At 43.0% G+C, this 13,770-nt stretch overlaps 4 protein-coding genes across 4 annotated transcripts; 3 read left to right on the top strand and 1 right to left on the bottom strand.

Moving 5' to 3' along the window:
* Positions 1-10: 10 nt before the first annotated feature.
* LOC121607685 (titin-like) lies at positions 11-3,597 on the top strand. Its single transcript, XM_041938624.1, has 4 exons — positions 11-112; positions 628-742; positions 1,362-3,482; positions 3,587-3,597. Exons 1-4 carry the CDS (start codon positions 92-94, stop codon positions 3,595-3,597), a joined length of 2,268 nt encoding a protein of 755 aa, XP_041794558.1. The 5' UTR covers positions 11-91.
* Positions 3,336-8,045, top strand: LOC121608131 (titin-like). Its single transcript, XM_041939284.1, has 2 exons — positions 3,336-7,628; positions 7,801-8,045. The coding sequence occupies exons 1-2, from the start codon at positions 3,632-3,634 to the stop codon at positions 7,833-7,835; spliced, it is 4,032 nt and encodes a 1,343-aa protein (XP_041795218.1). The 5' UTR covers positions 3,336-3,631; the 3' UTR covers positions 7,836-8,045.
* An 849-nt stretch (positions 8,046-8,894) lies between these two features.
* Positions 8,895-10,714, top strand: LOC121607858 (calcium and integrin-binding protein 1-like). The gene is made up of 7 exons (XM_041938866.1): positions 8,895-9,039; positions 9,432-9,466; positions 9,582-9,681; positions 9,832-9,985; positions 10,074-10,192; positions 10,319-10,407; positions 10,506-10,714. The coding sequence occupies exons 1-7, from the start codon at positions 8,989-8,991 to the stop codon at positions 10,525-10,527; spliced, it is 570 nt and encodes a 189-aa protein (XP_041794800.1). The 5' UTR covers positions 8,895-8,988; the 3' UTR covers positions 10,528-10,714.
* An 87-nt stretch (positions 10,715-10,801) lies between these two features.
* On the bottom strand, positions 10,802-13,715 carry LOC121607857 (RCC1 domain-containing protein 1-like). Its single transcript, XM_041938865.1, has 8 exons — positions 13,429-13,715; positions 13,099-13,302; positions 12,857-13,022; positions 12,642-12,763; positions 12,446-12,550; positions 11,569-11,739; positions 11,457-11,486; positions 10,802-11,313 (listed from the first exon to the last, which is right to left on the bottom strand). Exons 1-8 carry the CDS (start codon positions 13,625-13,627, stop codon positions 11,153-11,155), a joined length of 1,158 nt encoding a protein of 385 aa, XP_041794799.1. The 5' UTR covers positions 13,628-13,715; the 3' UTR covers positions 10,802-11,152.
* Positions 13,716-13,770: the final 55 nt, after the last annotated feature.

Below are 13,770 nucleotides of genomic sequence, written 5' to 3'. Positions count from 1 at the left end.
AGTTTTGGTTCTCGCCACAGTCCATGCATCTTAACTGAGATATTAACAGAATTCACTCCTCTAACATAAATAAGGACAAGTAAGAGAAAGGATGGAAGCCAGCAACAACAAAGTGAGTAGAGTCTTGTTTGGAAATGTGATATTTACAATAATATCTTTTAAAGTTATGAAAATATAGTACAGATCAAGTGAACACATATTTTTCCTTGTGTTTCTTACGGAAGTGAAATGGTTTAAACCTTATGAGAGCTTTAAAGATAAGTAAGATAAGAGTTTTTAATATAATTCGTTTTGTCTGTTTGGTAGAGCAGATGGCAGCCTGGCCTGCCATGCCTCTAGTTATTTTAAACCCCATCATGAGTTTCTATTACAACACATCACACTCACTAAGATAGCCTACGTGTTAGCTTGTTTCAAACAGTAAAGTTATTTTTGTCAAAATCCTAGTACATTTGAATATGTATAGCATTCTTTGTTGTTGTTGTTGTCATGAGGTGCAGTCTTCTTCCAAACAACCTGACAACACTCTTAGATAAAAAGGGAAAAAAAGAAACATATAGGCCTGATTGTGTTTCCTTGATTTAAACTTTATTTTCTCTGACAGTTTTGTACCATTCTTTTCTGTAGGCGGGAGAAAAAGCAGAAGACAAAGCTCACACTCTAAATATAAATATGACACCAGACACTGGTGCAGAGCCCACAGCAAAGGATTCCCAGTCACCCTGCAAAGTCATTGTCCAAGGTATGTCATGCATTCATCCTATCACTGTTTAGATAGTGAATATTAATATTTTCCTTTAAATGTAATCATGTTCAGAAAAGTTTAAAAAAAGAAAATAAATGCTGTAAACATTGCTGTGAAATAAACACTATAAGACTTGCAATTAAAGTGTCATAACTTTTTGGAGTTTTGAACTGCTGCTGGTGATGTTATGTTTCAGTGAAATATGTTTGGAAGCTCTGAATAGCTAGTATGTAGACCTTTAAGTTTGGAGAAATTTGTTAAAAATATATTGTTACCAAAGGTCTAGAACAATTCATGCTAAGATAGGTCTATATTAAAGGTACTGACTCAGACATATCTTGTCATGACCCACTGAACATACAGTATGTCATGATATATATTTTTTCTTGGAAGCAAAAATATAACAATTAAAATACATGCAAAACTATTGAAATAGTTGATTCACATATTAACACAGATTCACTCAACAGATTAAGTTTACTGAAATGCATTTTAAAAAGTCACAAAGATTTATTTGACTCATCAAGTACCATGTGACTCTCATGTAATTAGTTTAACTCAGCCCAGATCCCATTTAATATCCGGTTTATTTGATCCTTTTCTTTCCTCATACCAGGTCAGCCTGCCACTTCTGCAGACAACAGAGAACACAACCCTAATGTCCAACCTGACCCTGTCACAGAAATAGAAAATGCTATTAAGCCAAAACTCCAGATAACTTTTAGCACATTTACTGTCAAGAATGGTGGAGATCTGAAAGTAGAGATCCCAGTGGTTGGACACCCAGCACCAAAGATTGAATGGCAAAGAGATGGGCAGGCTGTCAAAGAGACATCAAGGCTAGAGGTTTCAAGTACATCATCATTAACAGTTCTTCATATCAGACATGGTGCCAGGGAGCACTCTGGTCAATACTCTATCACAGCAACCAACAGCACTGGAAAATATACAGGAGAAATCACTGTGGTTGTTCTTGAAAAGCCAGACCCACCGACAGGGCCTGTGAGGATTGATGAGGTCAGCTCTGACTATGTTACCATCTCCTGGGAGCCACCAGAATACACAGGAGGCTGTGAGCTCGACAACTACATAGTGGAAAAACGGGAAACTACAAGCACAGAATGGCAGACTGTGTCAGCAACAACAGTAAGAACCACAATCAAAGCCACCAAATTGAAGACAGGAAGTGAATACCAGTTCAGAGTGTTTGCAGAAAATAGGTATGGAAAGAGTACTGCAATCACCTCTCCTATTGTAACTGCACAATATCCTTTCAGCGTGCCCAGTGCTCCTGGCGCACCCTTTACATCCACTGTGACAAAGTACAGCATGGTAGTTGAATGGGAGCCGCCAGCCAAAGATGGAGGCAGCCCCATCATCGGCTATCACATTGAACGCAAAGAGAAAAACAGCATTTTATGGACCAAACTGAACAAATTTGTTATACCTGATGCTCGCTTCAAAACAAGTGGACTGGAGGAAGGTATTGAGTATGAATTCAGAGTCTTTGCTGAGAATATTGCTGGACTCAGCCCATCTAGCAAGACATCTGAAAGCTATGTGGCAAGAGACCCCTGTGATCCACCTGGTAAACCTGAAACTGTTGTCATTACTCGAGAAAATGTCACACTTCAGTGGGCCAAGCCAAGGTATGATGGTGGAAGTACCATTACAGGCTACGTTGTTGAAAAGAGGGAGCTCCCAGATGGCAGATGGATGAAGGCAAACTTCACCAATGTTATCGAGAATCAGTTCACAGTCACAGGTCTGACAGGAGGCCAAAGTTATGAATTCAGAATAACTGCTAAAAATGGTGCTGGTGTTTGGAGCACACCTTCAGAAAGTGTAACCATCATCGCTCAGGATGTTATTGAAGGACCCACAGCATTCATTGATCCAAAGTTCAAGAGTACCGTAGTTGTTCAGGCCGGTGAGACGTTCATTATTGATGCCGATTACTTTGGGAAGCCCCTTCCTGTAGTAACGTGGATGAAGGATGGAAAAGAAATTGACAAAGTTACACCAAGAATGGAGGTCAAAACTACCCTCACTCATACAACTCTGACCGTCAGGGACTGTACACGAGTGGATGGGGGACACTTTGTCTTGACCCTCAGTAACACTGGTGGCACTACATCTATCCCAGTTAATGTGAAGGTCCTGGATAGACCTGGGCCTCCAGATGGACTGCTGAAGGTGAAAGTTGTCACTGCAGAGAAGTGTAATCTTCACTGGAACCCCCCTGTAAATGATGGCGGTGCCAGTGTTTCCCACTACATTATTGAAAAAAGGGAGTCCAGCCGTGTTACATGGACAGGGGTGGAGCCTCACGTTGAAGCTATCAGTTACAAAGTGACAAAACTGGTGCCTGGTAAAGAATACATATTCAGAATTGCCGCAGTTAACAAATTTGGTGTTGGTGAATTTCTGGAATCAGACCCCTTCATTGCACAAAACCCTTTTACAACGCCTAGTGCACCCTCTACCCCCACAGCCAGCACCGTGACTGGCGACTCTATAGTGCTGACATGGGAAAGGCCTGAGACTGATGGAGGCTCAGAGATTGATGGCTACATCCTGGAGAAACGAGACAAAGAGGGTGTCAGGTGGACGAAGTGTAACAAGAGAAGACTAAATGACTTGCGTTTCCGATGCACGGGTCTCGCTGAGGGACATTACTATCAGTTTAGAGTACTGGCAGAGAATGCTGCTGGTGTGGGTGCACCAAGTGAGCCAAGTGAGTATATAAAAGTATGTGAAGCTACCTACCCACCTGGTCCCCCTACCAATCCCAAAGTAGCGGACTATTCCAGCAGCACTGTGTCTCTTACCTGGTCAAAGCCCATCTATGATGGTGGAGCAGCCATCAGTGCATTTGTAGTTGAGATGAAAGAAGCAGCAGAGGACGAGTGGATCACATGCTCACCAAGCACAGGTGTAGAGGACACAAACTACACTGCGAAGAGATTGAGAGAAAATGTAGCGTACAATTTTCGTATACGTGCAATGAATGCCGCTGGAGTTGGAGAGCATGTGGATCTACCTGGGTCCGTGGTAGCTGCTGAAAAACTGGAGGCACCTGAGATTGAGCTGGATGCTACCTTGAGGAAGACTGTTAGTGTTCGAGCCTGTTCCACATTACGTCTCTTCGTCACTATAAGAGGAAGACCAGAGCCTGAGGTTAAATGGTCAAAGGAAGGTGGCACTCTCAGTGAGCGTGCTCAGATTGAGGTATCCAGCTCCTACACAGTGTTACTGATCGAGAATGTCAATAGAAATGACACAGGAAAATATGTGTTGACTGCTGAGAACTACAGTGGTTCTAAATCAGCATTCATCACTGTCAGAGTACTAGACTCTCCCACAGCACCAACCAACTTAGAGGTGAAGGATGTAAAGAGAGACTCTGTGTCCATCTCCTGGGAGCCACCTCTCATTGACGGAGGAGCAAAGATTTTGCACTACATCATAGAAAAGCGAGAGGAAGCTAGGAAGGCATTTACAAGCATCTGTAGCAATTGTGTGAGAAACTCATACAAGATTGACAATCTCCAGGAAGGATGCTTCTATTATTTCCGTGTCCTGGCTGTGAATGAGTTTGGTGCTGGACTGCCAGTAGAGACCAGTGATCCTGTTAAAGTGTCTGAGGCTCCTCTGCCTCCCGGCAAAATCACATTCAGTGATGTTACTTGCAATAGTGGAAGACTCTCCTGGGAGAAGCCTGACCATGATGGAGGAAGCAAAATCACATGTTATATCATAGAAATGCAGGCTAAGGGAGATGACACATGGGCAATATGTTCACAGAGTAAAGCATTGGAAGCTACTATTAATGGGCTGTCTAAAGGAAAGGAGTATTTCTTTAGAGTGAGTGCTGTGAATGAAAAGGGAAAAAGTGAACCAAAGTACCTTTTGGCACCTGTTACAGTAAATGATACTAGTGCTGAGCCTATTATTAACTTGCTGTCTGACACATTTAGTGTAAAGGCAGGATATGATTTAAAGATTGATGTTCCATTTAAGGGTGTACCAACGCCAACAGTAGCCTGGAAGAAAGAGGGCAACTTGCTGAAAGAGACAAGCAGGGTCAACGTGCACACAACTGACACATCATCTCAGCTCGTAATCAAAGATGCAACCAGAATAGACACTGGCGCATATGAAGTGACCCTGGCCAACTCGGTCGGAACCACATCCGCTGAAATCTTGGTTAATGTTTTTGAGAGACCTGGACCACCATGTGACCTCAGTGTGGATGAAGTGAGTGCTGACTTTACGTCTTTGTCATGGCAGCCCCCACAATATACTGGCGGATGTCAAATTAGTAATTATGTTGTTGAGAAAAGAGACACAGGCAGCACAATATGGCAGACTGTGTCAGCCACAGTTGCCAGAACGTCAATCAAAATTTCCCGTCTGACGCAGGGCGGTGAATATCAGTTTCGTATTGCTGCGGAGAATCGCTATGGCAAAAGCCACTTTGTTGAGTCTGAACCTGTTGTTGCCCAGTATCCCTTTAAGCCCCCTGGTCCACCAACGAATCTCCGAGTTGTGAATGCCTCAAAGTCGGTTATGGTGGTTGCTTGGAGCAAGCCAGACAGTGATGGTGGCAGCCCTGTTATTGGTTATCATATTGAATGCAAAGATCAAAGTAGTATCTTGTGGACAAAGTTAAACAAAAGCCCGGTGACTGATAATCAGTTCAAGGTGACAACTGTTGAAGAGGGTCTGATATATGAGTTCCGCGTCTGTGCTGAGAATATGGCTGGTGTTGGACCATGCAGTAAGGCATCTGAGCCTGTGGCAGCGAGAGACCGGTGCGATCCCCCACGGAACCTCACAGTCACCAATTTAACCAACACCTCAGTTTCTCTCTCGTGGGACAAACCAGAATATGATGGTGGGGCTAAAATAACTGGGTACATTGTTGAGCGTAAAGAGCTGCCAGATAGTTGCTGGCTTAAGTGCAACTTCACCAACTTACTGGACACCTTCTTGGAAGTGACTGGCCTCACAGAGGGGGAACAGTATGATTTTCGTGTGATTGCAAAAAATGCAGCTGAGCTCTTCAGTCCGGCCTCTGAAACCACAGGACCTGTTACGGTACAGCATGACGTAGAACCACCCAAAATCATCATGGAGGACAAATTTAGACACATGGTGGTTGTCAGAGCAGGAGACCACCTAAGAATAGATGCTGACATCTCTGGTCGCCCCAACCCTACAGTGTTTTGGTTGAAGAATGGTAGAAATATTGGCACCAAGGGAAGGGTTGAGATAACAGCAACTAAGACGCATACCACTCTGCTTATCAGGGAAAGTGTTAGGAAAGACTCTGGACAGTACACTCTGACCCTACAGAATACAGGTGGTACCACATCTAAGGCTGTCACCTGCAAGGTCCTGGACAGGCCAGGCCCACCTGCTGGACCTCTGGAAGTGTCTGGACTCTCGGCAGAGAAATGCACCCTGTCATGGGGACCCCCTCATGAGACTGGCGGTGCTGAAATCATGTACTACATTGTTGAGAAGTGTGAAACCAGTCGTGTAGCCTGGATCCTTGTGTACGGAGACATGATGGCAACTACTTGTAAAATAACCAAGCTGCTCAAAGGAAATGAATACCTGTTCAGGGTAAGGGCAGTGAACAAGTATGGGGAAGGTGAGACTTTGGAAAGTGAGCCTATCAAGGCCATGGATCCCTTTACTGTTCCATCCGCTCCGACAGATGTTGAGGTCACAAGTGCAACCAGTGACACTATGACTATCTGCTGGAAGAGACCTGCCACTGATGGTGGCAGCCGCATCAGTGGTTACATTATAGAGAAGAGGGAGAAGCAGGGTGTTCGCTGGGTTCGTGTCAATAAGAAACCAGTCTATGACCAACGAGTCAAAGCCTCCTGCCTGCATGAGGGATGTGAGTATGAATTCAGAGTTTTTGCTGAGAATGCTGCTGGACTAAGTGAACCCAGTGTCCCATGCCCACTTACCCTGGCAGAGGATCCAAAGTTTCTACCTTCCGCTCCTGCAAAACCCACCATAACCGATTCATCCAAATCCTCCATCACTCTGTCATGGAACAAGCCGCTGTTTGATGGTGGGGCAGCCGTCACTGGGTACAAAGTCGAATTAAAAAAATCAACAGAGGAAGAGTGGACTGTTGGCGTCCATAACACAGATAAAACAGAGTTTACAGCTACTGGACTCACATCAGGGACGGAATATGTGTTTATTGTCAGATCCATAAACAAGATCGGCATCAGCGAACCCAGTCCTGAAACAGATCCTCAAGTGGCTGTGGAGAGAGAGGAAGAGCCCAGGTTCGATATTACCACAGAGATGAGAAAGACCCTGCTTGTTAAAGACGGCAGCTCCTTCACTTTGACTGTGCCTTTCACAGGCAAGCCTGTTCCCAGTGTAACATGGGACAAAGCAGATGTAGATCTGAGAGTCAGAGGAATGATCAACACCAGCAACTCTGTCACCTCCATCACAGTGGAAGGAGCAACACGCGATGACTCCGGCAAATACGTAGTCAAACTGCAAAACATCGCTGGATCGGCCTCTCTGACACTGAATGTGAAAGTTTTAGATTCACCCGGTCCACCAACTCATTTAGCAGTTAAAGATGTGACCAAAAACTCGGCCACAATTACGTGGGACATCCCTGAGAATGAGGGAGGAGCCCCTGTCAAGAACTACCTTGTAGAGATACGGGACCTCAGCAGAAAAGGTTGGACAAAACTCACGATCAAATGCCGCCGACTGTCCTACAAGGTGTCTGACCTGGAGGAGGGAGGAATCTACTTCTTCAGAGTCACCGCTGAAAACGAGTATGGGATCGGCGTTCCAGCTGAGACCAAGGAGGGAACGAAAATGACAGGTACAATCTGTGAAGAATAAACACATAAGAGTTGTTATATTTAGTAGGAATACAAAACCCAATTATTGTGATGAGATTTGTACTTAAATGTTTCACTTTTTGTATTCTATTTCTTGCATTAAGAGAAATTCTGTTTTTGCAAGTGTAAATTGTTTGTTTCTGTTCATTTCAGATACAAGAGACTGGGAGACAAATCCAGGAGCTTAGCTTGTCTCCTTCCCAGGGCTGAAGTAATCATCTCCTGACTCATCTTCCCAGATCCTCATCTATTTCTCATCATCGTCCACTGGTGTTGAGAAAAATCAGTTAGCAAATGCTGTGTGAATTTATTTCAGAAGCTTCATTTTTTTAGATATATATTTCTTTTTAAAGTTTGAACACTGGTAATATTTATTAATGAGTTACAATTTATAGAAGAAAAACACATTGATGTCCTGACTTTGTCTTTGGTTAAAAAAAACAACAAAACTAATATGCTGTTTGTTGCAAATCTACAATAAAACAAGGATGGTTAGAACAGTTATTGGAGTTTTACTTTGTTTTTTGTCTCTTTTTTGTTCTGGGGAGTTATGTACTATTAACACTGGGTGGCATGAAGATATTCCAATATAAAAACATAAAAGCAGATTTACTGTAAAAGGTCCGAGGTAGAAGACTTTACCTGAGTACTTCCATTTTGTATACTCAAGTTCATACAGTCCAACATTGCTGTATCATTCAAGTAAAACCTGGACCCCCTGCGAAAAAAACACACCATTCTGCCATAATTTCATAGTGTCTAATAATTAATTGAACACAGTGAAGGGGGTACTTCTGATTCTTCAATCATATTAGCTTTTTCTATTTTACTGCCAATTATAGATTTATCTTTTACTATTTTTAATGCAATAGCTTTACTTTTGCTGGAGCCTTTTTCATTCAGGATCCTTTGCTGCACGTCAGTCCCCCACTTTCTCCCCCCTCGTTTCCTGTCACCCTTAAACTGTTAATCTCGACTAAACACAGAGAAAATGGCCCAAAAATAATTCAGGATTCAAAGAATTTCTTCTAGTAGTCTACTAGGCCGAGCAAACTAGAAGCAAACACCAAAGTTCGGGACTCTGTCACTTTTCACCGTAAACTGTGCCAAACTAAACATACAGTAGGACGAAAAACTGTCCAGCTGGCCTGTCACCTGCTGGTTGTCGCCGTTTGCATGTACGTCACTATAGTAACCGCTACGTAGCTAAAAGCAGGAAGGAGAACGTAACAGCTAGAAACCGGAAATAGGCGATGCAGAACGAAGTAGTTAGTTGTCAAGTAGTTTGGTGGGTGACTGTTTACTAAAACACAAGTACATTTAAGAGTCGAAAATCTCAAGATGGGCGCCACGGCAAGTCAACTTGGGAAGGATTTGCTCTCAGAATACCAAGTAAGTACCCAAAGTCAAAGCAAAGAAAAGCAAATATCAGCTGTATCATTGACAAAGTGGCTAAAGTTGAGAGCGTTGTTGTTACGCACCGTAATGACCAAAGATATCTTCATAGCTATCTTAGCCTAACGTTTTAAGGTCAACTAAAACTATTGGAGCTTTGTAAACAGATGCGGTGGTCTGTATTTCCTGTACGTTAAACGTAATGTTAACGGCAGCTTCGTTGAACTAGCACTAACGTTTGAGAAGGTGGTGAAAGCTAATGTTGCTAACACCATTAGTCAAACCACTGATGAAATATCGAAAGTCAAACTTTTAAAAGTTTTCTACTGTGGAAAACAGCACTGGCTATGCAACTGTTGCCATCTAATAACGCTGACTTTTACTTTTAGGAACTGACATTCTTGACAAAACAAGAAATTCTCCTGTGAGTGATCAACTGCATGCCACATTATAAACACGTTACTAGTTTTGAAAGAAGCATTTTGATCATTTAGCACTGCTTATTGCGATCCGTGGTTAAGCTTATTTTGTCTTTTTAGTGCTCATAAGAGATTCTCCGAACTGCTCACGAGAGACGAGATAAACCTTCCGAATACCAGAGTACCAATGGAGAAGATTCTGACTCTGCCAGAGCTCAAGGTGAAAGCCAGTTTGATTTGTAAATCAGAGGAAATGTGGTTGTTCTCACTGTGATTATGTGTGACTAGGATTTTCTATGCTGTGTGTTCTTGAGGAAGTGCTTTAAGTACTGATAAACTGCACTGACCGTTGTACTTGTTCCTGTCACAGTCCAACCCTTTCAGGAAAAGAATCTGCCATGTATTCTCAACCTCTGATCAGAAAGATGGAAGCCTCACATTTGAGGACTTCCTGGACCTCTTGAGTGCCTTCAGCGACTCCGCTACACTGGAAATCAAATCCCACTATGCCTTCCGTATTTTTGGTAACTAAGTTAGTAAAAAATAAGGTGGTTATTAGTAAGACATGTAAGGCTATTGATCTACTCTTTGTAAGCATATTGATGTTTTCAGACTTTGACGATGATGGAACTCTTGATTGTGGTGATCTGGAGAAGCTGGTTAACTCCCTGACCGGTGAGACGGATGACACAAGACTAACAACCGAAGAAATGAAACAGCTCATCAACAATGTGAGTTCACCGAGATGTCGGCTCTTTGAAGATGCAGGGAGAAAAACTGGATGGTTAAAACAGCTTGAAGTTGCAGGTTGGTACAGTCTGTCAGTGGGTTTAACAATTGTTCACTTTGTTCTTTAGATTCTCGAAGAGTCAGACATTGACAAGGATGGAACTGTGAACCTCTCAGAGTTTCAGCATGTCATCTCAAGGTCGCCAGATTTTGTCAGGTAACTAGAAATCGTATTGCTGTTATCACCAACATGTACTTACTCAATATAATCTTGTTCACTCTAACTGCTTCTATTATATTTTGATTTCTCCACAGTTCTTTCAAGATTGTGCTGTGAAGACCCCTACTGGGAAATGCACCCCCCTTTAACTCTTGTAACAGTGTTTAATTACAACACTTTTAGATATTTGCCTTAAATTATGTTTACCTGTGGATTCTGCCTTAACTGTTTTATTGTTGTTTGTGAAATATAAAACCTGTGATTTTTTTTCTATACAGAAAATTAAAAATATTTCCAAAAACTACTCATTTACTAAATTATTTCTTTATGCAGATAAATGAGAAGAACTTACATATGTAAATATTACAAAATATATTTTAAGGGCCAGTGTGTAGGATTTAGTGGCGTCTAGCGGTGAGGTTGCTGACTGCAAACAACTTAAGACCCTTCACCTCGCCCTTCCTCTTTCAGGCGTGTTGGAAAACCTACGGTGGCTGCTAAAGATGGAAAAGACACTCTCTAGAGCCTGTGACTGGTTGGTCTGTTATGGGCTACCAGAATAACATGGTGGTGCATAACTATTCTATTTTCATTTGATCATGCACCAATGAAAACATAGTGAAGAATATTATGTCCCCTTCATGCCAGTGGCCCTTTAATTCAAAGTCTTGTATTTGTTGTGATAATTTACACTTCCTCGTATGGTGTCCAAAGTTCAGAGTCCACAGTTTTCAAGGGGATTCTATAGTGTTTTTGAAGCTACTTCCTCCTTGACAGCAGCAAAAGTGTTCCACGCCCCGCACGCTACATCAACCACACACATCTGCTGCTCCCTGAAGAACTCCACACGCTGGGGCTCATCTGAGCTGATTAAAGTCTTGTGTCCAAGTTGGCCATAGTCACCTGAAGTAGTAACAGAAGGATAAGTTCAATGCCTTAGTTGTGCTCTAAGATTACTGGCTAATTGATACTGAGAACATGCTATAAAGGACAGCAATGCATTTACAACAGATTAAAAGTTAGTTTAACTCCAAATTTAAACTTACCCCAGCCCCAAGTGTAGAGGTCACCTGTGGCTGAAATGAGAAAATATGAGATGACAATGGCATTAAAGCAAATGCATCAATATCTACCTATCTTCAAGTGAGGTTTTCTTACTTGTTACTGCAGCTGTGTGGCGGGAGCCGCAGCTGACAGTCCTGATTTCACATGATGGAGTGATATCCAGCAGAGCCGGAAATGCCTGGATCGATATGAATACCTCTGCATGTTTCTCTCCCGCTTGTGGCTCCTCAGCATGAAATGTGTCGACATCTTGGCATGATGCTCCTGTTCAGTACAGTCAGTCTTGCAGTTAATACACTACTTACTACATCTCAAAGGTCCAGTGTGTGGGATTTCGGGGATCGGTTGGTAAAATGTAATATAATATTCACAGTTATATTTTTATGAGTGTACAATCACCTGAGAATAGGAAAAGTAGGGTTGTCCTTACATGGACACACTGGAGACTGCCTTTCATGATTTTTGTTTTTAGCAGCCACCATAGGGGAGGTTGAGATAGGCTATGTTTAGTTGGCTGCAATCTGCAACCTCACCATTAGATGCTTCTAAATCCTACACACTGGACCTTTAGATTACTTCTATGAGCAGCATACCTGGTATAGCATTTTCCACATACTTTGAAATAGTGTGTTAATTTGTAAATACTTTGAAATATAAACCAGCTCACCCAGAACAATGGAGCTTGACAGCGTTCAGTGTATTGTGCTCAAAGAGCCAAAAATGGATTTAAAAAACTTTACAGTGATGTTTCTTTACAGGTACTGTCAAGTCAGAGATGTAGCTATTATATATACCACACAAAGAACAATGTAGTTGAGGGCAGTCTAAGGGGATGAGGTACACCTCAGCTAATTACACATTGTATTTGGACTGGTGAAAGATGAAATATGGGTTTGTGTTTTGGGATGAAATGTCCCTTTACTGTGCTTCTCAAAGCTCTGATTTGATTAAAAAAAAAACACAAAATTACCAGCTTGTTGGCGACGTTCCTGCTGCTGCTCTTTCCTCAGACCTCGTGATGGAAGCCCAAGCTGGCCACTTTCATTCCAGCCCCACACATAAAGGTCACTCCCGTCTGAAGAAAAGGTAATTTGAGCTCAATTTTTTTTTCTCCTCAAGTTGAGGATAAAACCCTTTTCACTACCAACATCTTGTATGACATTTACCACTAATGCAGGCAGAGTGCCAGCCTCCTGTAGCAATACAGCTCATGGGCATCCCCCAGAGTGCCTCCACTGCCCTGGGCTCCTCCTCAGAGGTGAGTCCTCCGTGCCCCAACTGACCATGGCTGCCAAATGAAGACAATGCAAACAATCGAGATATGCATGAGGGTGTCATTGCTCACATTCCCAATAAAGACATGTGTGAGTATTAGATCTACCTGCCCAGTCCCCAGGTGTACACAGCTCCAGAGGCACTGAGAAGGATGGCATGCTCTGCACCCAGTGCCAGACTCTTGGCTTTCAGTTGTGGTGATAAGGAACGGTAGAAGGGTGCTTTCGAGGTTATGTGACCCCCGGGGACCAGAGGGAGAGTCATGGAGAGTCCTGGAAAGCAGCCAATTAAACCAATTATCACAACATACTTCCAGTAGCTCTCAAAGGAGATTAGGATGTACATTACCTGAGCTCTCTGTTTTTATTTCCATGCTCCATGATGGAGCCTTCTCTTCCTTCTGCAGATCCCAGGACTCAATCCTGTCTGGGAAGGCGAGGGTCAAGTAGGATTCACTGATGAAGGCATCTTTACAGCCACGGCTCTCTCTCATAGAAACGGCACAGGGCTCAGTGGCTGCGCCGAAGCCAGCCAGGCACACACAGCCGTCACCTAAGACAGACAGCAAGAGTAATACACGAGTTCATAGCTAAATAAAGACTGTGGTATTATAGACGCCTTCCATTTATATTACAACTTCAAACAGAACTGTTAATGCTTCATTTCTGAGAAACTTACCATCCAAATGCAAAGACGCTCTTCGACTCCAACTTGCTCTAATTTGCCCGTCACTCTTCAAGCAGCAGTCCCGTCTTGCTAGCTCTGTGGGGCTAATCACTTTGACTTCCTGGACAGCGTCGCTACACTCGCCTTTAATTAATTTCTCGTGGACACATATCTGCCCAAATGCGTTGAAACCAAACCCGAACCACGGCATTGGAAACGCCGCACCTCCGTGTGGTTCCTCATGAAACGCAGATGAGCCTTGCGACGCAGCCGCCCGCAAAGTTTAAACACTGGTTGACGCCAAGGTGTACTGCGCATGCGCACCAGTACTGCATCAGAGTAACTTGACAGTGA

Source organism: Chelmon rostratus, chromosome 6 (assembly GCF_017976325.1).
Source record: "Chelmon rostratus isolate fCheRos1 chromosome 6, fCheRos1.pri, whole genome shotgun sequence".
Classification (NCBI taxonomy): Eukaryota; Metazoa; Chordata; class Actinopteri; order Chaetodontiformes; family Chaetodontidae; genus Chelmon; species Chelmon rostratus.
This window is presented reverse-complemented; position numbering and strand designations above follow the sequence as displayed.

Excerpts from the sequence above, each read along its gene's own strand:
- LOC121607685 (XM_041938624.1), top strand. The coding sequence starts at position 92 with ATGGAAGCCAGCAACAACAAA. Across the intron at positions 113-627 it reads TGGAAGCCAGCAACAACAAA|GCGGGAGAAAAAGCAGAAGA; the intron begins GTGAGTAGAGTC and ends TCTTTTCTGTAG. Across the intron at positions 743-1,361 it reads CTGCAAAGTCATTGTCCAAG|GTCAGCCTGCCACTTCTGCA; the intron begins GTATGTCATGCA and ends TCCTCATACCAG.
- LOC121607858 (XM_041938866.1), top strand. The coding sequence starts at position 8,989 with ATGGGCGCCACGGCAAGTCAACTTGGGAAGGATTTGCTCTCAGAATAC. Across the intron at positions 9,467-9,581 it reads ACAAAACAAGAAATTCTCCT|TGCTCATAAGAGATTCTCCG; the intron begins GTGAGTGATCAA and ends TTGTCTTTTTAG. Across the intron at positions 9,986-10,073 it reads CTATGCCTTCCGTATTTTTG|ACTTTGACGATGATGGAACT; the intron begins GTAACTAAGTTA and ends TGATGTTTTCAG.
- LOC121607857 (XM_041938865.1), bottom strand. The coding sequence starts at position 13,627 with ATGCCGTGGTTCGGGTTTGGTTTCAACGCATTTGGGCAGATATGTGTC. Across the intron at positions 12,764-12,856 it reads TACACCTGGGGACTGGGCAG|CCATGGTCAGTTGGGGCACG; the intron begins GTAGATCTAATA and ends TTCATTTGGCAG. Across the intron at positions 11,314-11,456 it reads CCTCTACACTTGGGGCTGGG|GTGACTATGGCCAACTTGGA; the intron begins GTAAGTTTAAAT and ends TTACTACTTCAG.
- LOC121608131 (XM_041939284.1), top strand. The coding sequence starts at position 3,632 with ATGAAAGAAGCAGCAGAGGACGAGTGGATCACATGCTCACCAAGCACA. Across the intron at positions 7,629-7,800 it reads GGAGGGAACGAAAATGACAG|ATACAAGAGACTGGGAGACA; the intron begins GTACAATCTGTG and ends TGTTCATTTCAG.